At 57.2% G+C, this 23,742-nt stretch overlaps 9 protein-coding genes across 9 annotated transcripts; 4 read left to right on the forward strand and 5 right to left on the reverse strand.

Annotated features, from left to right (window-relative positions):
- Positions 1-4,509: 4,509 nt before the first annotated feature.
- BGZ61DRAFT_475135 (uncharacterized protein) lies at positions 4,510-4,893 on the forward strand (the record flags this gene model as incomplete). Its single annotated transcript, XM_046248650.1, has 1 exon — positions 4,510-4,893. One exon carries the CDS (start codon positions 4,510-4,512, stop codon positions 4,891-4,893), a length of 384 nt encoding a protein of 127 aa, XP_046107554.1.
- Positions 4,894-7,471: 2,578 nt separating this feature from the next.
- Positions 7,472-9,384, forward strand: BGZ61DRAFT_183332 (uncharacterized protein). The gene is made up of 3 exons (XM_046237705.1): positions 7,472-8,119; positions 8,171-8,310; positions 8,368-9,384. The coding sequence occupies exons 1-3, from the start codon at positions 7,681-7,683 to the stop codon at positions 9,085-9,087; spliced, it is 1,299 nt and encodes a 432-aa protein (XP_046107555.1). The 5' UTR covers positions 7,472-7,680; the 3' UTR covers positions 9,088-9,384.
- A 604-nt stretch (positions 9,385-9,988) lies between these two features.
- On the forward strand, positions 9,989-11,516 carry BGZ61DRAFT_446529 (thioredoxin-like protein). Its single transcript, XM_046245219.1, has 2 exons — positions 9,989-10,572; positions 10,694-11,516. The coding sequence occupies exons 1-2, from the start codon at positions 10,410-10,412 to the stop codon at positions 11,389-11,391; spliced, it is 861 nt and encodes a 286-aa protein (XP_046107556.1). The 5' UTR covers positions 9,989-10,409; the 3' UTR covers positions 11,392-11,516.
- Positions 11,517-12,853, reverse strand: BGZ61DRAFT_446530 (uncharacterized protein). Its single transcript, XM_046245220.1, has one exon. It carries the CDS (start codon positions 12,708-12,710, stop codon positions 11,799-11,801), a length of 912 nt encoding a protein of 303 aa, XP_046107557.1. The 5' UTR covers positions 12,711-12,853; the 3' UTR covers positions 11,517-11,798.
- Positions 12,854-13,437: 584 nt separating this feature from the next.
- BGZ61DRAFT_183284 (cytochrome b5-like heme/steroid binding domain-containing protein) lies at positions 13,438-14,162 on the reverse strand. The gene is made up of 3 exons (XM_046237704.1): positions 13,949-14,162; positions 13,750-13,876; positions 13,438-13,685 (listed from the first exon to the last, which is right to left on the reverse strand). The coding sequence occupies exons 1-3, from the start codon at positions 14,065-14,067 to the stop codon at positions 13,506-13,508; spliced, it is 426 nt and encodes a 141-aa protein (XP_046107558.1). The 5' UTR covers positions 14,068-14,162; the 3' UTR covers positions 13,438-13,505.
- Positions 14,163-16,254: 2,092 nt separating this feature from the next.
- Positions 16,255-16,560, reverse strand: BGZ61DRAFT_529722 (uncharacterized protein; the record flags this gene model as incomplete). The annotated part of the gene is made up of 1 exon (XM_046253446.1): positions 16,255-16,560. One exon carries the CDS (start codon positions 16,558-16,560, stop codon positions 16,255-16,257), a length of 306 nt encoding a protein of 101 aa, XP_046107559.1.
- Positions 16,561-17,487: 927 nt separating this feature from the next.
- BGZ61DRAFT_345531 (F-actin-capping protein subunit alpha) lies at positions 17,488-18,683 on the reverse strand (the record flags this gene model as incomplete). Its single annotated transcript, XM_046239799.1, has 7 exons — positions 17,488-17,836; positions 17,895-18,032; positions 18,090-18,142; positions 18,200-18,289; positions 18,354-18,469; positions 18,528-18,546; positions 18,630-18,683. The coding sequence occupies 7 exons, from the start codon at positions 18,681-18,683 to the stop codon at positions 17,488-17,490; spliced, it is 819 nt and encodes a 272-aa protein (XP_046107560.1).
- A 1,093-nt stretch (positions 18,684-19,776) lies between these two features.
- Positions 19,777-21,031, reverse strand: BGZ61DRAFT_529724 (thiamine diphosphate-binding protein; the record flags this gene model as incomplete). The annotated part of the gene is made up of 2 exons (XM_046253447.1): positions 19,777-19,814; positions 19,870-21,031. The coding sequence occupies 2 exons, from the start codon at positions 21,029-21,031 to the stop codon at positions 19,777-19,779; spliced, it is 1,200 nt and encodes a 399-aa protein (XP_046107561.1).
- Positions 21,032-21,419: 388 nt separating this feature from the next.
- BGZ61DRAFT_346577 (glycoside hydrolase superfamily) lies at positions 21,420-23,565 on the forward strand (the record flags this gene model as incomplete). Its single annotated transcript, XM_046239892.1, has 2 exons — positions 21,420-21,909; positions 21,962-23,565. 2 exons carry the CDS (start codon positions 21,420-21,422, stop codon positions 23,563-23,565), a joined length of 2,094 nt encoding a protein of 697 aa, XP_046107562.1.
- Between the last annotated feature and the right edge of the window lie 177 nt (positions 23,566-23,742).

The raw sequence follows: 23,742 nt of genomic DNA on the forward strand, positions 1-23,742 counted from the left end.
AGCACCGAACACCCGTCTCAACCATCCGACATCGACAGCGCATTCCAAATAACCGCGGGTCGGCACCTGCGTAGATCCTGTTGACCGGCATGACCAAGAGATTCCGCACTACATCAGCATCGCGCGCGTTCTTTGCCCAGGACCAGGTTGATCGAACAAGTGGTGCTGTTTTCGTATGGGCCCCCCTGCTCCGCTCTTCTCTTCAGCTGTCAGGGTGTCGGGCGCAACGTAACGGTCACAGGCTGAGACATGCTGTTTACACTACGGATGCGTGAGGCTTGCGTCCTCAAACCGCACCGACGGCATATTCAGCCCACATGCCGCCCACCGCGGAGAGGGCTGAAATTGCGAGAGAGGGCCAGACGAGGGGCCACATGATCTCAACACTCGATACTCGATACTCGAATCGTCTCTTTGATCGGATTTGTGAAATTGGTCTTTGTCGTCCGCCTTGGATCGCCCCCACCTCACCTGAGGATAGCGCCGTGATGCCGGAAGAGGGTGTGCTGAGGGCCGAAGGGTGGCATGGTTGCCAACGCAGCGCAGGGCGATTGATTTTTTTGCCGCCCTCTCCCAATGAAGCAGGACAAAGACGCCGACAAGCCATCATAAGGTCATCAGCCGACTCTTGAAAGGGCAACTGCGGTCATTTTGAATCTTCTTTGTTTCTAGCGTCGTATCCGGGGAGCTGAGGCGAAGAGGTTATCGCGACAGAAGCAAAGGTGCATACCGGCATCGAGCCCTCGTGGCAGCCACGGGCCCAGGACATCCCTGCGGCGCGCCGGCGCATCCAGCACAGTGCAGCCCTGAGATGGCATTTTCCCACGGACCCTTTGGCCACCCCCACTGCTTCTGGAAGCCTTCCATCGATTGTTTCATGGACTCGCGGAAATGCCCGTCAACGACTTGGAGCTGGGCCTTGGGTGGGATCCCGGGGTCGGGGCCTGCATGACGACGGCCGCCCTCCCGGTTGGTTGTTGGCTGGTCGAAGCGTCTCGCGTTGGGTTTCCAGCGGGCAAAGTGGACGTAAGGGGGGGCAATAAGAGGCAGTGTACGAGGCGCGCATGAACAAGCAAAAGGCGACTTGGAAATGGGGAGATGCCACTCGATCCGCATTCAGCGCCGGCTGAGTCCTCGTCGGGCTGCATATTGGGCGTCGGGCGATCCCCCTTGCCGCGACCAGACAGGGCCAACAATAGGAAGTATGCGGCCAGGGGCTGTATTGATTCATAAAATCCTTATGAATGCTGGGGAAACGCGATGTGGTGTCGATCATGTATGATGCGTTCGCGCCTGCGCGTCTGCGCCCGCTCCACGATTTAGACCCTCGATTGTTTCAACTGAGCTTTGGGCAACCCAGTATTCTATTCAGGGCGTTGGACGCGCAAGGGAGAAAGCTCGGATAGGATCGACAAAGAGATGTCGCAACGGCTTCGAGACGGGCGGAGCCATGGCCAACTGGATGGCTGGTTTCCATGGGCCACCCGTTGGGCGCCACCGGCCCTCGTGCTTGTCCCAAGCTCCCTCCATTCCTCTATTCATCGTGCGCTTTGTCCAAGGCTCCAAAACTGCCCGAACTCCACGACGGAAGCTTGCTGTTGGAGGTGGCGCATGGTAGCATTGGCCCGCCGCCAGTCATTGCAGCCCTGTTCGTTTGTTGCCACTATTTTTGGTCATAGCGCGCTGTGTGTTTGCAAGATAATCAGCCATACGGGCGACTGGGCGCTGAGATGCGTCTGACTGTATCTTGGTGTGGTCTGAGATGGAGACGGTTGGGGACTGGAGACAGACGTAGGCACGCTAAGGCGAAAGCTTTGTGGTCATTGTTTCATCTACGCCGCGAGACGAATGCCCCCGTTGGGACCAAAATAGTAGTCACCATGGCAGATTTGCATTGTTGTTGGCGGTGATTTGATTTGATTTGATTCACCAGGGCCCTGGATTCTTTTTGGCGCCGGCGCATCGCCTTCACCGAACTTGGCGTGCGGGTGACGGGACGACGGGTTGAACGAGCGAGCCACTGCGGTATCCGTTCGCAATCAAAGTTGATGGCGCAGGACCCTGGCTATTGTCATGTACGAGAATAAACTGCGTAGTACGGAGTCGCTGCAGGCAGGGCTGGCTATTCAGGCTCGGTGACGGGCGGTACGTGCGCGGAATTTCTAGAAGCTGGCTTTGGCGATGATGGCAGTTACAAGTAACACTGGGGCGTTTGGGTGGTGGTGTGGGGGCGTCCCAGCTATTGGACGGCCTCCAGCCACACGTCGTCGATGGCGTTCGCAATATCCATGACAATAGACAAGCCGTATGGTTGGGCTTATTGAGGCAGATGCGGAGGTGCAGGCCATGACCAACAGGTCGCGAGTATGAGATATGGTGGAGGTGGGCAAAGGGCCATGACTGGACCCGACCGACGCATCGCAAACCCGCAGATTGCACCGACGAGACGTAATGGGCTGCAATGGGATGCAATGGGATGGGACGTGATGGGACGCGTTGAAAGGCGGTGGCCTGTTTGAGTGGTTTCTGCTCCGTGCCCCCCTTTCCCGTCCCCCATTGTCCGCCTCCTCTGAGTCGTAAGACGACCGATATCGAGGCATGATGCCTGTTCCTTCGGGAGCGGTGACCCTGGCCTCCCGCGCCGGCACGGTCAGGATTTCCCCAGCTGGTAAGTGAGGGCTCCTGGCGCTCCAGGGCGGAACTGGAGGTCGTCTCGCAGGCCTTGGGAGCATGCGACAGCTGGAGTGGGAGTGGGAGCCGTCCCGGAGCCGCAACCGCAACACTTGTCATACCAGGGTCCTGGAAGGATGGTCTATATTCCATCATGGGTGACAATGAATAATGGCCTTAGGTTTTGGAGCTTGAGATGACCTGAAGATGGGCAGACTCGGGGCCTCAGTCCACCCCGGACGCATCGGCCAGGGCGGATATCGCGCCGGCCGCCATCCCCCAGAGCTTCAGCACTGGCGAGCGCGGCTGGTGCACTAGAGGCGACTAGAGGCGGCGCCATAGCGCAGAGGCGACGCCATTTGGCTTCTCGAAGGCCGTCAGAACGATGGGCATGATCCATGCTTTCGCAGCACGGGGCACACGGGAGACGGGGCCATCAGCACAAAGGGCCCATGGGTCATGGCGCAGAAGCCAAAAGCATCATGTAGGGTGTGGGCAAACAAACAAGCAAGGGGACATGGCATGGGAGTTGGGACATTTGCATACTATGTAGGCAGGGGGTTGGAAACACGGGGCAAGCTGGGCTTTGCGCGGGCCACACCTGTGAGCAGAACCTGCGACGTGCCTGCGGCAAGCACGGAGACCGAGGCGCTACGTATTAAGGGTGTTCCATCTTCCAGAAGGCTTCGAGAAACCTTCCGAGACGGGCTAGCGTAATTTCCCATTGTAATGCATTGGCCACCGGCCTTCCCACGCAGCCAACCACGCCTTAGCAGCTGCATTCTAAGGACCCGCCACCCCTGCGACAATAACCCTGAGCCTCTGGGCTCGTTTGCCTGGCGCCCCCCCTTTTGGGCTTGCTTGAGCATAGCCGGTGCTAGTGGGTAGTGGGAGAAAATGCGGTGGAGCGTCCCTTGCCTGGAGAATAATTATTGTTATTGTTGCTAGGACGGCGACCGGAGCATGCTATTGTGATTATCGACGGTCATGTGCGCCTGCAAATCGCGGGGGACAATAGGCGGCCGGTCTGCGGAGCGGGCGGCCTGTGTGCGCCGTGCGTTTGGGAGGCTGGGCCGTCTTTGTTTCCTTTGGAGGGATCGTGATGCCCATCATACGCCACCCCTGCCCATGCTCTCTCCCCATCGGTCTGTACGGAGAAGCAGGTGTGTAAGGGCATGCCAGGTACGGCTTCTCAAGTACCGGCCGAGGTATCGGGCACAGTGCAGCGCGGCTCCAGACCCACTCCAGGACCGCTCCAAGGTTTTCCCTCAAGGGCGACTCTCGAGGGACGACCGCGGCAGTGCCCAGCCCACCCGCTCCAGATCCGATTGGGCATGCCCTCAACTCTCTGGGGGCAGGACCTTCTGATCCATGCGTGAGTGACAGTCAACAAACATACCACAAGCAGCGGACTTGTGCCTGTTGCGTGCATTAATTCACGGGCCTATGGCACAACACCAGCGAAGCAACGTAGCGCTTCCCGTTGATCCCAGGGCATCCGAGACCCTGGGCCATGGATGCTGTATTTGGATTTACCCAAAGACTCGAGAACCCCAGCGACCAGCCGATGCTGGTGGAATGAGAGAGCCACCCCCAAAAACAGGGGCAGCCGTGACACCAGCCCAAGCAAGCGAGCGATGGATCGCCCGAGTCCTTGGGACGGGATGGCGGGTAGTGGTTGGGTTGGGACAATCAGATGACTCTGACTGCCGTCTGTCATTTTGATTTGCATCACACAACATTCCCGAAGCCCTACTAGACGGGGACGACTGGGGTTGGCGGTCCTGATTCGCAGTCGCCGAGATTCAGGTACAGGCTCTACAGCGATCGCAGGCGGTGATGGAAATTGCCAGCGGTCGATGGAGCTCGGTATGGAGTCCGCTGGATGCGCCTCAGCAGAGGGCTGGAGACGTGGCCGTGCCGCCAAGGGAGGTGGACTCTCAGGTGAGGCAAGCCACAGTAGACAACGCGACACCGCCGCCCAGCAATGGGACAGGGATCGTGGGAATGGCCTTCTGGAAGCTCACTTCAGATCTGCCACCCGCACGGAGTACGCAGCCTGGCGGCCCTGGCCTGACAGCCCAGCTCCGTCGCGCGCCCAAAACCGCGGCCCCGTTGATTGCCCAGGGCACGATGGGGGCCGGGGGTGCAGCAGCTTTAGGCCTTGGAGCACACGCCATCCCTCGGCGCCCTACAGGGGAGCTGAAGGGTGTCGTGTCATGACGTCGGCCCTGGTTTGCTTGCTGGCGGTGCTCGTACGTACGTAGCACGTCGTAGTGCCACCGTGGTTTGTAGTGCTGCGCAGGTCACGGGAGGACAGGGGGGCCCGTTGTGAACTTGGTTTGTGGACCACGAGTTTTCGGGAGAGGGTCAGAGAGAGGCCTGTTCGCCATCCCGAGGGAGAGGGAGACGGTATCAGAGGCCAGACGATCCTCTGGACGCGTGCATGCATCGGCAAACCGCATCTCAATCGCATCGCATCGCACGGCACGGCAAGACATGACCACCACGAGCCCATGGACCATGGTTTTGGCTCTCGCTGTATGTTTGGTGGGCAAATTCATTTTCGTGATTGCACCCTCGGCTTGGCTGACGGAGTCTAATACATGACATCGTATTGCTGCCGCATTAAATCAACCTGGAACCAACCATCCCGCCATGCCACTCCAAAACCAATCCCCCTAACCTAATAGCAGCATCTTACGGCCAACAGACGAGACGGGAGGCGTCCACTCGCAACTCGCATCACCAGCATAATGCCGCCCGCCCAGCTTGCAAAGAGGTACGACGACCGACGTACCAGGCTGACAGGGACAGGCCTGCCTCTGGTTTGCTTGCATCCCATCCCGGATTCCTCGCTGCTGCGCCGGGGGGCGTTCGGCCCCAGCTCATGAAATGGCCGCCCTTTGTTCAGATGAGCAGGACCACCAGCTGTCCCAATCACTGGCAATCGCTGGCAATCGCCGGTCCCGACTGATCCCTACTGATCAGGTCCCCCCGCCCTGCGCTGCATGACGGTGCCCTTTCGGGCCCATCCCAGGTCCTCCGCGGCCCCCGTAACGGAGACGTGCGTACGTTTGCCTGCTCAACTCAGGTCCCGGACGCTCCCCCGTTTTCCCCTTGAGGTTGCACATCTGCCCTCCTGGTCGGTCAGTTGCCTTTGGCTCGATGGGGCGCCGCCGCGGCGGCCGGGGTCTAAGTTACGGCGCAGAGCCTGGGCGCATTGCTGGGTCCGCGCACTGTGCGCACTGTGCATGGGTACCTGCCGCGCGGGAGCGCTGGAAGTGCATCTGTCGAGTCTCCATCCAATTCTCCAAAGCGTCTCCATTCTCCAGTCTTCCCCGACACCCAGACCAGCTCCATCCATTCGCTCGCTGGAAAGCCACCCGTTCGTTTCAATTCCCAGGGTCATTTCTTTTTGCTCCCATTTTCGGGCTCTCAAGGGGGGGGGGGTTCCCTCATCTTGGAGCTGCTATTTTGATGCTGCTTAGTCTATCCCGTCACTCACATTGTTGTGTCCACCGCCTTGCCCACACGCCCTTTGACACGCCCACTCACACACCTGCTCCCACGCCCACCTTATGCTTCACGCCCACCTTGCGCTTCACGCCCACCAAAGGGTCCCGCGCTGGGTTGCGCTGAGTTGGCTGTCTTGCCTCTGTCTCGCGCGTATTATAATAGTGCCGGCACTCCCCCCCCCAGCCTGTGTCTTGTCCCAGCTCCTGCCGTGATCAAATACCTCCTCGTCGACGTTCCTTCCCTTGTTGACCTGCGCATCGCTTTTCCTCCTGCCGCCAGCCGCCTGCCATCTGCCTGCCACCTGCCACCCCCCGTCCCGTGCTTGCTCCATGCCACCGCCCTCTTCCTGAGATCTGGCGCACAGAACAAACTCCGACGAGATCTAACCCTCCACGCAAAACCTCCCACCTACACCACCCGGCAACCGTCAAAACACTGCCCGCCTGCGCCTCAACCGCATCCCTCTCAAACTCCGACATCCCGTAAGTTCGACTTCCTCTCAAGTCCTGGGCGCACGCCCTTGCTTTGCGCTGTCCGGGCTTCCTGGTTCTTCTTGTTACACTCGCATTGCCGTCGTTTGATCCCTGCTCCATCGCGCGCCGTAGTTGGTTTGCACAGCGTTGCACGGCGCGTTGGAGTCCCGCTATTCACGCCCTCCACCCCATCCCTGCCCTTGCCTGGGAGTTTTTTTTTCGGGGCCTCCACTCCACGCTGCCTTGTCACGTCCCGCTTGGAGACCCAACCTGACATAAAGGCTTGGCCCCTACCTGGCCTCGATCGAGCATCTACTCCTTGACCTCCCCTCTCCCCGTTCCCCTCGATCACATTCCTTAAAACACCTTCATCCTTGATTCGATCCTCTTCAGTGTCTCCTGGCGCTTGCGATCACTCTCTTTTCCCGTCCTTTGACCACATCTTCTTGACGTGGCTGACCGCCGGTACCTGCATCTAGGTTCATCGTGAACAGACCACCCTGAGATCCCCTCGTCTCTATCAACGCCGACATCCCGCCTCTCGACCTCCTTTCGCACCTCGTTGTGTGAATCAGCAACCCTCCGCACCACACAGACCATCCCTTTGCCCACCAACCTCAACCTCGCCTCAACCGCTAGTCGGCAAGAAGAATTCTCCAACAACTTTCATTGCCGCTCGCGACGCCGCCTACACAAGCACCTCTTGTCGCGGGTCGACCTGGAAACAAAAAAGGTACGTTGCATAGTTTGGAGCCTCGTTATCGACCTCGGCATCGGTCTTTGACCCTTGCACTCTCCCTTGGCACGGGCACCACCATGTCATGCCACCCGCAAAGGGGCATGCAGTTTTGTGTGTTTGTCCTGACGACTGTGTTCTCTCCTTGCACTGGCTCCGCCTCATGCGACACACCGAAATTTGGCGCTGACTCTGAAATCTTAGCCACAGCTTGAACGCCTCCGTATTGTGAGACGTCAAATCTAAAAACCCCTTTCGAGATTACGATCGAACGCCGGCACAATGATGAACGGCATGCGATCACCGGCTCCTACGGAGGTTATGGACATTACGAACATGTTGAATAAGAAAGCCGGACAAATGCAACAACAGCTTCACAACGGCCTCATGGACCACCACCACCTCGTCAAGCCTGAGCCTGGCATGGAGCGATCAGTTTCTCCCCACGGCTCTGAGCACTCGCAATACTCCACTCCCCACAGCATGGCGCGCGCCTACCCTTCACCATCCGCGATGCATGCGCCCATGCACATCCCCAACCCCATGCCAACCGCGATGCAAATTCCTGGATACCCTGATATGCCCAACATGGGCGGAATGCCTAACATGGGCATGCAACACATGCCTCAGCAGCCTCAGCAACCCCAACAACCCGTCAAGGCCTATCCCTGTAGCACTTGCGGAAAAGGATTTGCGCGACGGAGTGATCTCGCTCGACACGGTAAGCATCAATACCAACTACGAGCTTTACACTCTTGCTAATGGTGAACAGAGCGCATCCACAGCGGCGTCCGACCTCACGTCTGCGACTGGCCCGCCTGCGGAAAGATGTTCATTCAGCGATCCGCCTTGACTGTCCACCAGCGAGTGCACACTGGTGAGAAGCCTCACCACTGCGAGACTTGTGCCAAGGTACGTTTTTTTCTTCACTCGTCAAGTTTACTTCTCCGCAATGCTAACGTCAAGCAGCCTTTCAGTGACAGTAGCTCTCTGGCTCGCCATCGACGAACTCACTCGGGCAAGCGACCTTACAAGTGCCCCTATGCCGACTGCCAGAAGACCTTCACCCGTCGAACCACCCTCACTCGCCATCAGAACCACCACAGCGGAACCATTGAGGAGGCCGCTGCTGCCACCGCAGCTGCGCTTGCCGCATCAAAGTCTAAGGGCATGACGCAGGCTCGATCTGACAGCGACCACATGTCCAACCATGGCTCTCCTATGACCACTCCCTCGCCGGCCCAACGCACTATGTCCATGTCACCTAGCGTTGACCTGTCCGGAAACAGCATCCCCCGCCATGCTGGAGACTTCCAATATCTCCCGCAGAACGGTTCTCTCCCCGTGCACCTTCGCGTCGGTAGCCCTGTCTCGACCTCATCGGGCGGCTACAATTCCATCCGACCTACTTCACATCCCACTGGCTATGGCCCCCCTCCCACTCTGGAGCCAAGCTTGGAGCAGCACCAGGGTGGCCCCGGAAGCGCTGGTGGCAGCCCTCACATGGCCAATGTTGGCTGGCAGTCGCCTTCCAACGTGGCATCGCCATCGCAGAACGCTGCCAGCTACGTCTATCCCGACCCCGAAGCCTACCCTTCGAACCCTGCGATGAACCAGATGTACTATGGCGCCCCGCAGCACATGCGACGCCCCCAGAGCGCCGAGCCTGGACTGGTACACATGGCTTAGGTGGCCGATCTACCATCCACAGAGCTTGTGGAATAGGCCCTTCTCGGCCGGGGCTCCCCAGCTCAACCCATTGATACCCTGTATTTGTTGTCAAAGATCTGCCCGTCGTTGGGCACGGAGATTTCAACGGCGTTTGTTATCGGACTGGATCCCTTTACACCTCTCAAAATTGCATGGACTCGGAATTACATGCTCACAGTCACCTAATACTCCACCACCACCACCGACGCGTGGGCTCACTCCTTGACGGAGCATGTTCGGAATGCCATTTTCCTTTGCTCATTTTCCTAATCTTTCGATTGATTCCCACTACCCGCCTCGAATTCGTTTTTCTTTGTTCAAGCTCGAAATAGACTGGCGGCCGGCAACCTTACGATGATGGACACTGGCTGCACGATGTTCAAGGGAGGGAGTTACACTGGCACGCTGCTGTGGCTTTCACACGCGGGAAGCAAACAGCAGGCATTACGGGAAACAATACGCGCTGCCTTGTTTGATGTATGTATTTAGTACTTGATAGACGTTTGGACTCGGAACGGGAGCAAACACATTATAGACTTGCAATTACCGCGATAACAACCAAGAAAAGTCCCGATGTTAATGACATGGCGCCATGGGGAGCTAACCCTGCACAGTCAGCCTCGCAGGCGGCAGTTGGATCAGGAAGTGATCTGTGCCGGCTTGCCAGCTAAATGCACTTTGATGTCTCGGACCCCAGGCGAGCCGCTAAGGGCCGGAGCGTTAGATCGATCTCACTCAACGCACTGCAACGCAACGCAACTCACTGCGTCTGTGCCCACGATCTATTTCAGAGCAATGGAAAAGAACTAGAGAAGCCATTGTAGCTCTAGTCTTGACTAGACTAGTCCCGTCGGCTCTGTAGGAGCTGTTGGCGCGATTACTACGGTCCCGGGTCAGAAAGGAAATGTCAGGTGAGAAGTGGGCGAGACCACGGTCCGTTTTCCAGAGACACATGGCTGCCCCAGGATTTGATTTTCTGATTTGTAATCGACGACATATTAAAAAATCAACCCTGAGCTGGATGTCCCAACGACAGGACAGCAATCCATGGGCTCCAGTGGGGCTTGCGCCGTGCAACGGAAAGGTGCAGGTGGTGAGAAGAAAAGGCTTGACGGCTTGAGGCTGTCGAGGAGATGGGGTAGCGCGGTCTTGCCCGCAGGGACGATGAGCAAGAGGAGGGGGTGGCCTGTTCCTGGGCGTTGGCGATGAGGAGCAAGGCTCTTCTTGATTAATTGCTCTTCTGCCTTCGTGGTGTAGGAGTTTTGACGCTGTCTTCAGAGAGAATCCTTTCGTTGTTCGCCATGCGTATCGACATCGTCATCCATACCGACGTGCTATGTCCATGGTCCTTCCTCGAGAAACGCAGCATCGAGACGGCCATATACCGGTACAAGACACGCAACCCGGGAATCGAATTTGAAGTTGTCTGGAAGCCGTATCTGCTGTATCCAACGCTCAGGAGAGGTATGTCGCTTTATGCCCCGACGAGGACTGGAGTTGCTCTAGTCTCCTCACCTTGTCTTGTCTGATCTTCTCAACGGTTAGACGCACCGCATTGCCAACCGATGAGGCTGACCGCGAGCAGCTGACAAGCGTGAACTCTACTGCAAAATCATGGGTCCCGAGAAGCTCCGCACCTTCATCGACGATGTGCAGACGGCGGGCACCCGCCACGGCATCAACTTTGCCGTCCACGGCTGCACGGGGGCCTCGCAGAACTGCCACCGCCTGATTGCCCTGACGCTGCGCACCATGGGGCCCGTCGCGCAGGCGGCCGTCGTCGAGTCCATCTACCGCGGGCACTTCGAGAACGGCCTGGACGTGACCGACGACAGCTGGCTGCTCTCCGTGGGGCGCAGCGTCGGGCTCGAGCCCCAAGCCGTGATGAACGCGCTCGAGTGCCAAACCCTGGGGCGCGCGCTTGAGGACGAGGTCAGGGCCGCGACGGCGGGCGGTGTCATCGCAGTGCCGAGCGTCCTTGTAGGGGGCCGGTACCGCGTGGCGGGCTACCAAGAGCCGAGTCTGTTTGAGGGCGTGTTTGATCGGCTTCGCGAGGAGAGGGAACAGGGCCTCACGCCTTCAAGGAATGACACCGTGAGAGAAGTCTTGGGACAAAGCAGAGAAGGCTCCGGACCAGACAGACAGGGCTTTGGACAAGACAGTAGTCAAGGCCTTGGTCTAAATCGAGGGGGCCCCGAACCAGTGAGACAAGGTCCTGGTCCAGATAGGGACGTTTGGGGACTGAGAAGAGAAAGCCCAAAATTGGGGAGACAAGTTCCATGACTGGGCGGGAAAACCTAGGACAGGGCAGAGATGCTCGAAACTACTGCGACAAGGCTATGAACCGAATATACGAGCCTCCATGAGAACTAAAACGGGATGACGGCGGGAAGAAATATGAGGTCTAGTTGGACCATAATTGCTGATTCAAAACTTATGCTGACGCTATGCTCGCGTCTCTTTGTCTAACATAACCACCTCGTGCCGATGACCATGCCCTTGACTTTTAGATCATTTGAAACAAACCTGCCTTCCGTAAACGCCAAGGGAATACCCCGTCTCCCATGCCAAGGGGAATAAATAGAACCAGACCGTCCGCCCAACGCCCCAAGTCTCTTATAACTCGTGAAAGAATCCGCACTCTTGTTTTCCTGCTGCTTTCTACCCGACTCTCGCCATAAGGCGATGCTTCATCGCCGCATGCCACTGTAATCCTGCATCAGATGTTGCATGTGGACGTTTGTCGCCTTGCCGATACGCTTGCCGGCGCGCTTCCGCTGGGCCTTGGGCTTGACGCCCTGCTGGTTCAACTTGTTCGGGTCTTCGCTTGTGGGCTTCTGTCCGACGCTGACCAGCTTGCGGTGCATGTCGTCGGTGCTGGGCAGCGGCACGCGGTGCCACATGACCTGGAACTCGTGCTGGACGCTGTAGTGCAGCGAGGCGTCGTCGGGCCACACGTAGCGCGGCAAGTTGTCCTTCTTGGTCCGCACCACGAGCACCCTGTGCTGCCGCTCCAGCGACGAGAGCGTGTCCTCGCAGTCGGGCCAGCCGTCCTTGAGATCCTTGACCGAGACGCCCGAGGCATCCGTCTTGCGCTGTAGGTGGGCCAGTAGCGATGTCGCGTCCTTGACGCCCGGGATGATGGGCCGGTGTGAGTACATGCCCGTCTGCCATGTCTGCTCGCTGAGGCTGCCGTCAGGCTTCCACTCGATGCGGGGATGGCCTCGCAGGCCGTCGGCCAGCTCGCGCTTGTGTTCTTCGGTGTAGCCGCGCAAACTCAGATGGTCGATGATCTCGATGATGGTCTTGAGCTCGCCCTTCTTCTTCAGGTACTCGACGGCGAACGTCATCTGTGTCTTGACCTCGGCGCCGTAGCCCGTGAGCTGAGGCTGCGAGTAGGGCACGTCGGGGACGGCATCGCGCTTGCGCTTGGTGCTTGGGGTGTTTGGGTCGGAGGTGGCAGAAGGTGAGGGCGAAGGCGGCGCGAGCGAGGGCGGCGCAAGCGTCGCGGCCTTGGTGGACGTCGGGTTGGAGAGCTTCGTGGCGGCTGAGGCGAGCGTCCCCTTGAAGGCGTTGGCCTGCTTGTCCAGGTACGACGACATGACGGGCGAGCGGGTGCGCACCGGGGGCTAACTGATGAACGACGCTTTCGCAGGGTTTGCGGGGCGAGAAAGGCGGAGGCGGACGGCGAGAGGGCGGACAAAGGAGAGCGGCACGGATGGTCGAGGTGAAGCGAAGTTGAGATTGACGTTGATCCGTGAGCACAGCGAGGCTGAAAGATATGTCAAGTGTGGCGTCACATGCGCAGGGGCGTAGGCATAATTTGTGGCGCAGGCGGAGAGCAACCCCTGGGCGAAGGCGGTCAGCGCTCCCGAGCTAAATTTGTTGCGCTCCAGCCACACAGCCTTGCGCAAGTGGCGACGTCGTCTTAACTGAGAGGCTCAAATGGGATGGTGACAGGCAATGAATCTCAGGTTGCGTCGTTGTCAATCGTTTCTTTGTCGATTAAAAAGAGGATATACATCTACTGCCCAAGATTTCCTCCCCCTGGTTGAAAACATCTCCCATTGCAACACCGTGCTCCATAGCCTTGCCTTGCGCAGCAGAAATTGTGCCCCTCGACAAGGATGCCATTTTCCTCCTGGGTTTGGCGCCCACCCTCCCCAACAAAAAAATCGGGGACACATGGGTGTTTGGAGCCGCCCGCGGAATCGTTCAATGTCCAAGCCAAGCCGGACATCTGTTTGCGCACGCCGTCTAATTTGCCCGGTCCCAAGGCCAAACTCCTAATTGCATTTGTCGGCCAATTCGGCGGCCGAAGCCCGCACTTAGATCTCCCAGAAAAAACATTTGCGACATGTGAATACCAGCCAAAAAAGTGGTGGTGGTTATGCGCTTCACGCCTGCTGCTGGGTCTGGGCGGCGGCCTGCTGCTGCAGGTACTGGTAGCCGGCGTAGGCGAGGAAGCCACCGACAACGACGACGGCGTAGAGGCCGAGACTGAGGCCGCCGTCGGACTTCATCGAGGGCGCAGTGTTGCCGCCAGAGGGAGCGCTCTTGGGGCCAGGGTCGCCAGCCTGAAGGGTGTGTGTTAGCCTTCCGGGTTGTGCGCAATTGAGCATTGGGGACGAGATTTCTTACCTGTCGCTTCAGCTCACCGACGTAGAGCTTCTCGAGAACCTCTCGGGCCTCGTCGCTGTGGCCGACATCCTCGAAGGCTTCGGTGGAGTCCTGACCGGCAACGTCTAGCATGACCTCCTCACCACCGCTGCGAGCAAGAGAATGTTAGCTGGGGGCGGTCCGCGCACGGTAGATAAGGGGGGAGGAATTAAAGACGTACGGATGCTCATCCAAGAACTTGGTGCAATCGTAGACCTTGTCGTGGATCACACAGAACATGTCGTTCTTGGTGTTGTGCTCAGCAACATCCTGGTAGGTGTACTCCTTGATCTCGGCCATCTTTGCTGTGTTGGCGGGGGGTGGATGTGAAGGTTGTTTAGCGGTCTCGGGGACGGAGGCGGAGAGCGTTGAGATGCTGCGATGGGCGCGAGATTGTGGGAGTAGTCGTCGTTCCGGGCGGGGGAAGCGGTTGCAGGAGTTGAAGAGGAGAGAGTCGGCGGAGGGAGGAGGAAGAAAGAAGAAGATGGAAACTACCTTGGGATGGGATGGGATGGCAGAAAGAACCGGAGAGGGTGCAAGGCCACGGTGCGCCCGTCCCCTGTCGCGGGACTAGGGACTGGGGACCTGGGCCTTGGGTTGAGGGACGGAGCAAAAGTGTACCTCGGAGGGTACTCGCGGCGGTACTACGGGGCATCACGGGCGGTGCGGGAAGATTCCCTATGGGCCTCTGCTTACAGGGCTTATAGGACGCTTCACAGCGGGTGGCAACGCCCCTGACGGCCGGAGTCCCGCGCGGCGCCTAGGTACTGCAGAGGTACACCGGCGTTGAATCAGCGGGTACCCTCCTTCGCCGCGACTCGCAGTGGGTGGGAAGAAAAAAAGGGTCCACGGGTCCCTCTCGTCCCCTCCGCATCCCACGGCCTCCACTGAGCTACCGCGCAGCCCAACCCAAGCCAAAGGTCATCGCCGCCGCGCCGCGTTTTGTTGCTGCTCCTGGTACGATCGGGCTGCCCAAGTTCCGCCCGTGGACCACCCACTCCGACCGGTGCGGCTGCGGCCAATGGCAGACGTCGATATTACCGTCCTCGCGCCTTGATTGGCCTGTAGCCGCTGGCCTGGTGCCATGTTCCAAGGTTCCAGGGGGCTGTTAGTTCCCTGAGTGGGATATTCCTTTTCAGCAATCTTCTGCCGGCGAGGTCCTGCCAGCAGTGGAACGGTCCCTTATCGACAGCGGCCAGCGAGCGGCCCAGCAGTCCAGCGGCTCCCGCTCAGGTACGAATACGCAGTGCCGTGCAGCTCATCCGCCCGACTTTTCCCATCCCCCCATGTGCATGCTTTGACGCCTGGAGCGAACCATCCCACCCCAGCAGCACGAGCCAGATCCATGGCCCGTCACCGTCATTTCACTCCGAGACCGTGTGCGAGAGCGACAGCACGTTGCAGAGCCGTCGGTTGTACGACCGCTTACTCCCTCCCACTCCCGTAAAGGATCCCTCAAACCCGGAATCCGGAATCACTACCGAGTGGGTTCTTGTCTCTTTTCCAGCGGATTCCCTTATTGCGTTTGATTCCGCTGCCACTCTGGTGGACTTATTTCCGCTTGTCAATTCTGGCCAAACTGTCAACATCTTAACTAGCAAAACTGCATGGACACACACCGGCTCGCCGTCGAAAATGTTGACACATTTCTACCGCATTCTGCCCTCGGTAACTATGGATTTCTCGGCTTCCGGCCTAGTAAGGAAATTTCCTTTTTGAGAACCGCCTCGGACCGCCAGACAAACAAAATAATGCCTCCCACGAGCTGACAGGCAACTATCTCCGGACACCATGCCGGCCGCTTCCAAGTCGTCACAACTCACTCGCCGGACTTGTCCTCACTTGTCCGAGGAAGGCTTCTGCCCACTCTCGCCCACTCCTGCAACACACTACCCCGCCTCCGTGAAGCCGCTCGGTCGCCTGGCGCATAGCCCGCGATAGGTGCTGGGCGCTGTGCTGTGCTGTGCAACTCGGGAATGGGGAGTCGGGGATCCGATGCCCGTCAACCATCGGATTCAACGACATACGGAGGCTCCGTTGAGTTGATCTTGTGAACCTTTCTGTCCTGTTCTTGCATACACGGAGTGAGAGGCTGCGGCCAAGGCATGATCTCCGTCTGCTGCTGCTGCGCAAATCTACTTACGACGCCGGCATAGGCGATACTTCGCCGTGTCAACCCCAATCCCGATTCCCGGATTCCCGAAGAGGTGTTGTTTCGCGGCGGGGTTGTGGTGCATCGTGCATTTGCGCCACTTGTGCTTTTTCTGGAAAAGATACACGGGGCTGTTCATGAATATTTGCTAGTTGATAACATGTCAATGGCATCTTCCCACCATCTCTTGTCGATTCTGCTCGTTTCTCCACACTCCTGCATCATCGGCTGCTGCTGTTGCAGGGAGCATGGGCCACGGGGACGCACTCTTGAGCACAGATGGGGAGGGAGCATCGACGCCCTTCTCCAACGTCTTGTACTGTGTTGAGTATAGCTTACGGTTCGGAACCTTCTACGAGACTGATGGCTTTTTGTAAGACGCCCCGGTCCTCCTTGTAGGTCAACCTCTGTAGTGCCTCCTCGCAGGCCATGAAGCGCGCCGTGAACTTGTCCTCGCCCACCACTGACTCAGTGCCGTGCGAGTCAACCTCTGCAATGAACCACCAGATCAACTTGACGTTGGCCTCAGCCCCGGCCAGCTCCCGGATAGTCAGCATGAATGGCTCTGTGAGTCCGGGGAGACAGCGGGCCACGTCAGGAGTATAATTCGCGTCCGTCGGACCCGTGGTGCGAGTCGCCATCCTTACGGGGTACAGATGGTATGGGTAACCCGTCTCCTCTCGCACCTCCCGGAGGGCTGTTTCGCTCCGCGGCTCGCCACGATTCCGTCGGCCCTTGGCTAGCAGCCATTCGCCGGGGGATTTGCTTGGCTGGGAGTGAATCAGGCACACCTGTTTTGTGTGTCCTGAAAGGTCAAACAGAATTGCGCCGCTGCTCTCCACTAGAAGTTGCCATGACTATCCACTGAGATCCCGGCTAGTTGCAACCACCACGAATTTTTCCGCCCAAGCTGGCGCAAGAGCTTCGACTTTGGCGTAGATATCCTCGGCGGCTTGTGACCGAGAGATGGGCTAAGCTGTGATCGGCCGGCGGTCTTGATTAGCGCACACTGGCGTGCGATGTGTCGACGGCGGACAGGACAAGTTCCGAGTCACAAAAGTTGGAGGAGTGTGACTGAAGCTGGAAGGATCTGAACGCCTGAATTACGGTCTAATACCGCGGTTACACCCCAATTAGTCCGAAGATGACTGAGGAACCCATCTCAGGCTCCGATGAGGAGGGGCAAACAGGCACCATCTGCATCTGCAACGAAGGCGTCACTCAAGGGCTCGGCTGACATGGCAGATAGCCTAGATTTGCCTAGAACAGTAATTCGTTGAGGCCAAAGTCACACTCCTCGAAGCTACGCTTCTCCACACTCTCAGTCAACGAGTTGCTGCTATTCTTATCATCATTTCAAATGCTATCGTCATGCCACTCAGAGCTGCCGGTTGGTGGGGTAGATTCTGGAGGTGCCCTGCACCGGCCGTCAATGAATTCTCCCCACATTCGATCGCTTTCGATCTTATCGCGACTCCTCGGATAACATATGCTTGTCATCCCTGCACATGCTACACTAGTTGCTTGTCTACTTGACACAGTTGCTGAGCGCAGTTGCTAATCACCATCTATCGCCTCGAGCTTCCACCTCCAATGTCCTGGCCCAGCCGGTAGCTCGTCACCCGATCCCACTCAATCTTCTGTCGCGTGACGGGCAGCTGTCGTCGCAGGCCCTTGAACGCGCCCTCGCTAAGGTTCACGAAGCCCCGGTTCAGCTCCTCCTGGTACTTCTTCTCCGACGTCGAGATCTCCTTGATGATGCCAGCGCCGGTGCCGGAAGGGATCGAGGCGGCGACGGGCTTGTTGGTCAGCAGCCGCACGTTGCCGTCCTCATAGTAGTGAACGTCAACCTTGATGGAGCCCTCGAGACTTCCAGATGAGGGGTCGAAGGTGTACAGGGATCTCCAGCGACCATTCCTGAAGAATTTATCAGCTCCAGCATTTAAATCTGCCCGAGACTACCCAGTAAACGCACCAGAAGTTGTTGGGGCTGTATTTGTTTCCGACGATGACGGCAGCAACCTTGGAGTCGGACTCGATGGGATAGACGCCGTATGCCGCGTTGGCGAAGTGCTCCTGAACGTAAGCGCCGAGGCTCTTGAGCGTAGATTTTCTTATCGTTTGATGTCAATGACGTTGTCGTGACTATGCTCTGGACGGAAGTACTCACACCAGGTCCGCCTGTGCGCCCTCTAAGACATAGCTTTGCACAGCACTAGCTTTCTATCGTCCCGTCAATACTTTCGTTTCCTGCAACCCCGGTGGCGGCTGTAAGCTTACCTGTGTTGTGTGGTTGAAGACGAAGCTGGATGAGCTTTCGACATCGAAGTATCGGCCGTCTCCGAGGGAGTTGTAGGAGCTGATGATAACCTGGTGAACCGAATTCAGCACGCTGCCTCCACGCATTGCCTGTATCCCTTGCTCGACCACCTACTGGCTGACTGCTGCCCGGCAGCTTCACCGTCACGAGCTGCTCCTCGTTGTACTTCTGGAAGGCGGGCACGAGGTCGTCGAGGATGTCGGGGGAGGAGATGGTAAGGGCCTTGATGTCTGGCAGCTGGGCGTCAATGAACGGCCCCACGGATAGAGTAAACCGGGGCAAAAGTACCTGCGACGACGTCTGCGAGCTTCGGGCGGATGTTAGCTAACGATGACGGCTGACGTGGAGCTCCCGCAACGTAGGCGGGAGGCGGGGGATCGGTGAAAGTACCTCTCCTGGAGGAGCGCCCTCGACAAAGGCCGAGACGGTGTCAAGGTCAGACATGGTGCGAATGGCCAGGTATGCGGAGAAGACGGGAGAGGGCGGCGTGAAGTTGCGGCGTCGGGCTGGAGATGGCGGAGATGGCGTTGAGGCTCAATTCAATCCATCAAGTCCAAGTCCGAGGCCAGGGGAAACGGGGAGGCGGGGCACCAACAGCTTGGAGGACCCAAAGTGGGGGCTTAGGGGATAACTAGTCGTCACGTCAATGCGTTGAGCTTGGAAACTGCATAGTAACACATGACCGAAATTGAACTTGATCTTATCAAGAAAACAGACCAAATAAATGCCAAGGTTTAAGAGTCATGAAATATTAAAAGAGTATCGGTTCGCGCATGAGAACACTGCTATTCCCACGCAGGTAAAAGCTCCTTCACCAAAGCCTCAGTTGAACCACCGAAGCAACTATCCGTGCAATCAAAGGGTACGGCGAGACTCAACGCTTGCCTGTCTTATTGAATTGAAAATGGCGAACAAATGAATAAATAAATTAGAAGGGATAAATGTCAAGAGTTCATATTTTGAAAAATTCATTTCCCAAGCTGCTTTATTAGGGTAATGGATAATTCTCAGGAGGATCGAGATGTAGTTGCGTATGCAAACAGCAATCGGGGTGTCTGCCAATAACAATACTTCTGTTAAAGAATCTAGTCGCCGGAAACCTGGATCATCCTGAAAGGTCTTGGGGCGGTTGGTAGTCATTATAAAGCAACAGTCGTGCATCGCCAAACTGTCATACCTCTGTAATCCTGTGTCTTAGCTTTGCTCGCGGAAATGAAAGCTTACTTCTTCAAAACTTTCTGGCTGATGGGCCGTGTCTAGAATTATTTGTTAAATATACGAAAATATGGGGAAGGATCCCGGCGTAGTAGTAGCCTCCGAGGCGCGACATGCATACAATCAATTTACCAGAACTGAAACTCCATTCGGATCGAATTTTAAGTTTTTGTCTTGCCAACAATTGATAATATGCTCGCTTTTTCTCTTCATAATAAACACGGCAACCCTAGCGCCAATTTGACCCATTTGAGCTTAATAGAATCAAGAATCTAGTCATGCCAGGTGCCCTCTATAGAAATCCCAGGTCATGCTACCAAACCTAGTAATCCAAAACTCGCTTTATGTTGTCGTAAATTCCTAGTTAGAAGTTGTTAGTATCCTGATCTGCCACATCGAGTTTGAGTGTACTCACTTGCAACATCTGGGAGGTGGAATTTCTCATAGAGCAATGGGTTATGGATGCTCCATCCAGCTACGCGAGCAACCGGCGCTTCCAGTCGGATGAAGGTATCTGGGTCCTCCTGGATCACTGCCGCGACCTCTGCGCCAATGCCTGCATTTACCATCGCTTCGTGAACGACCATGACTCGGCCTGTTTTGCGGACACTCTCAAGCACCGTCTGTTTGTCCCAGGGATAGACCGTCCGTAGGTCGATCAGCTCCACCGAGATGCCGAGGTCTTGCTCCGCCTGTTTAATGGCAGACATGCAAAGATATAGCGGCTGACCATATGAAACAATGGTGACGTCTTTTCCTTCTTTGAGGACTTCGGCCTTCGACAGAGGCAGTTCGTATGGTGCAGTAGGGACTTGCTCGACAGCCGCTCGGTAGAGGATCTTCGGCTCCATAAAGATACAAGGATCGTTGCTGCGGATTGCAGCCAAGAGGAGACCCTTGGCCTGGGCAGGAGAGCGCGGCATGATGACTCTCAAACCTGGGATGTGGGTGAAGAGACTCTCTGGGGATTGGGAGTGGTAGAGTCCGCCGTGGCCGACACCGCCACACGGCATCCGCACCGTCAAGCCTCCAACGCTCCGTCCGCATGTTCCGTCGCGGTACCGGAACTTGGCCGCCTCGTTGACGAGCTGGTCAAACGCAGGATAGACGTAGTCGGCGAATTGGATCTCGGCAATGGGCCGCATGCCCTCAGCGGCAAGTCCGATACCGAAGCCCATGATGCCCTGCTCTGTGAGCGGCGTGTTGAACACCCGATCGGCGCCGTGCGTCTCTGCGAGCCTCATTGTGCAACGGAAGACGCCTCCAAAGGCCACATCCTCACCAAATATGACGACAGATTCGTCCTCGGAGAGGGCAATGCTCATGGCGTCGTTGATGGCCTGGAACAAGTTCATCTTCTTGGTGGTCCCATTGCGGACGTCTTCGGGCAGTTCTTTGCTGCTCAGCGCGGCATGGGAACTATGGGCCAAGAGAGGCGTCGTTGCATAGTCAATTGGGAGATTTAGCTTGGCGTTGGGGGGATGTGTTGAGTAGCATCGTGTCAAAGGGAGGGAGAGGCGGGCGACAGATGAAGGCGCCAGCGCCCTCTTCAACTGGTGGAGTGTGCGGTGCTTCATGTCGTTTCTTGAAAGTAATCGTGGGGATGGATTGAAGAAAAAGACAATGCAGAGTCCATCGGAGACGGCATAGCACCAGCGGCTCACATACCTTCCTGTCCACCTGATTGTCCTCGGCGTTGGTGATGTCAAGCTCGGCTTGACACGGCCCCCGCGGCGCTGACGGCAATCATCGCCTCTGCAACCACTGTATGTCAGCGATAAGATTGTTGCCCCGTCGACAGCCGACCAACGCCCAGACCCGCAGGAACCATCCCGAAGAGGAAATATATCGCAAAACTGGGTAGCAGCGTCGTCATCTAACGTGGCGGGTTAAGCCCTTTTCTACTCCCCTGATGATCTCTGAACTCTGAGACTTCATTGCAGCGACACCGCCCCAGCCTACAGCATGGCCCCACGAGAGTCATCGCGGCCGTCGCGCGGACAGCGACCGCGAGACCGACAACGAAATGGCCAATCAGCGAAGAGGAGTGGGAACAAGAAGAAGAAGTCGCAGGGGAGTCGCCGGCCGCCATCAGGGTTGGATGAGAGCCGGGGAGAGGGCCGAGGGGAGAGTCGGGGGGAGAGTCGAGGGGAGGGGAGTTCAAAGTCCTTGTCTGCTGCGGCGCTGGCAGATTTGAACAAGGAACATATTCGACAGAAGAGGCGGGCGGAACGCGCTCAACGGGCGAACCGAGACGAATACCGAGACCGAGAGCGAAACCTTGAAAGGCCACGGAAAGATCGCAAAGACAAGAAACGAAGGGTTGTCAGTGGTGCTATTATGGAGGAAGGGATGGCGTCAGGATTAAGAGGAGGGAACAACCGATGGAGCGACGACAGCCTCGACAAAGATTTCTACAACAAGGAACGCCCGAAGAAGAGCAAAAAGAAACTATGTGAGTGGCATGCTCTCTGGCAGTGGGGTAGTGTTGCTGACAAGAATCATAGGGATCATCCTTGGATGCAGTGCTGTCGCCCTGCTCATCATCATTATTGTAGCAGTAGTCGTCAGCAAGAAGAACAAGAGCAAAGACAGCAGCTCTTCTGACAGCAGCTCGGATTCAACGTCGACATCGTCAGACTTGGACGGAATGAGTCACTCCGACATACCCGACAAATGGCAAAACACGTACCTCGACCCGTGGACATGGGCATCGACTACCGACTTCAACCTCACCTTCACAGACGAGATGGTGGGAGATTTGCCCGTCATGGGTCTAAATACAAAATGGGACGACTCAGCACAAGCAAACGACAATGTGCCCGCACTCAACAAAGCTTGGGGCTCCTATGCTGACACACCAGCCCGTGGAGTGTGCCTGGGAGGATGGCTTTCGCTAGAGCCCTTCATCACACCGTCGCTATTCAACTACGATACAAACCTCGGCATCATTGACGAGTGGACACTGTCGGAGCAGCTGGGCTCTGATACCTCTAGTACTCTGGAGGACCACTATGCATCGTTTGTTACGGAGGATACATTCAAGGATATAGCGGCGGCAGGACTGGACCATGTACGAATCGCCTATTCGTATTGGGCTGTTCAGACCTACGAAGGCGACCCCTACCTGTTCCGAACGTCTTGGCGGTACTTACTGCGAGCCATCGAGTGGGCACGAAAGTATGGCATCAGAGTGAACCTCGATCTCCACGGTATTCCCGGTAGTCAGAACGGCTGGAATCATAGCGGAAGATGGGGGACCATTGGCTGGCTGAACGGGACGGATGGAGCGACAAACGCGCAGCGCGCCCTGGATATTCACAATCGGCTGTCCAAGTTCTTTGCTCAGGACCGATACAAGAACATTATCACGCACTACGGCCTCGCCAACGAACCCCGAATGACCTACCTCTCGACAACGGAAGTCATCAGCTGGACAGAGTCGGCTTACAAGCTAGTACGGAAGAACGGACTCAATGCGCTCGTCATTTTTGGTGACGGCTTCAGGGGCCTCGACAACTGGCAGGGCCAGATGACAGGATACGACGACATGGTGCTCGACGTACACCAGTATGTCATCTTTAACGAAAACCAGATCGACTACACCCATCAGGAGAAGGTCAACTACGCGTGTGACGGGTGGACACAGCAGGCAGAGTCCAGTATGGACACCAGCACGGGCTATGGACCGACCATCTTTGCCGAGTGGTCACAGGCAGACACAGACTGCGCCAAGTTTCTGACGGGCGTGGGCTGGGGCAACCGGTGGGAGGGCACGTACGACACGGGCAACTCAAGCACGTCGATCCTCACGCCGAGGTGTCCGACCAAGAGTTCCAAGTGCTCGTGCGACAGCGCCAACGCGGACCCGAGCAACTGGAGTGCTGAGTACAAGAAATTCCTGCTGATGTTCGCCGAGGCGCAGATGCACAGCTTTGAGAAGGGCTGGGGCTGGTGGTACTGGACGTGGAAGACAGAGTCGGCGTACCAGTGGAGCTACGAGGCTGGACTCAAGGCCGGCGTGCTACCGGAGAAGGCTTACACGCGGGACTTTAGCTGCGACTCAGACGTGCCAGACTTTGCAGACGACGGGCTTCCAGAATACTTTTGAAGGGGGATATTCCGGGGTATACGTGCCGGAACTGGGGTGTTATATATGTGTTGAGTTACCCCGTATTAGCGGGAAGGGTCTGGTCTTTTGCATTTGTTATATGGCGTTGGCTGCATGGTTGATACTCTGGAGAATGGGATGAGGTGTGCCCTGGCGATGGCGATGGCGATTAGAAAG

Source organism: Ilyonectria robusta, assembly GCF_021365365.1.
Source record: "Ilyonectria robusta strain PMI_751 chromosome Unknown BGZ61scaffold_5, whole genome shotgun sequence".
Classification (NCBI taxonomy): domain Eukaryota; kingdom Fungi; phylum Ascomycota; class Sordariomycetes; order Hypocreales; family Nectriaceae; genus Ilyonectria; species Ilyonectria robusta.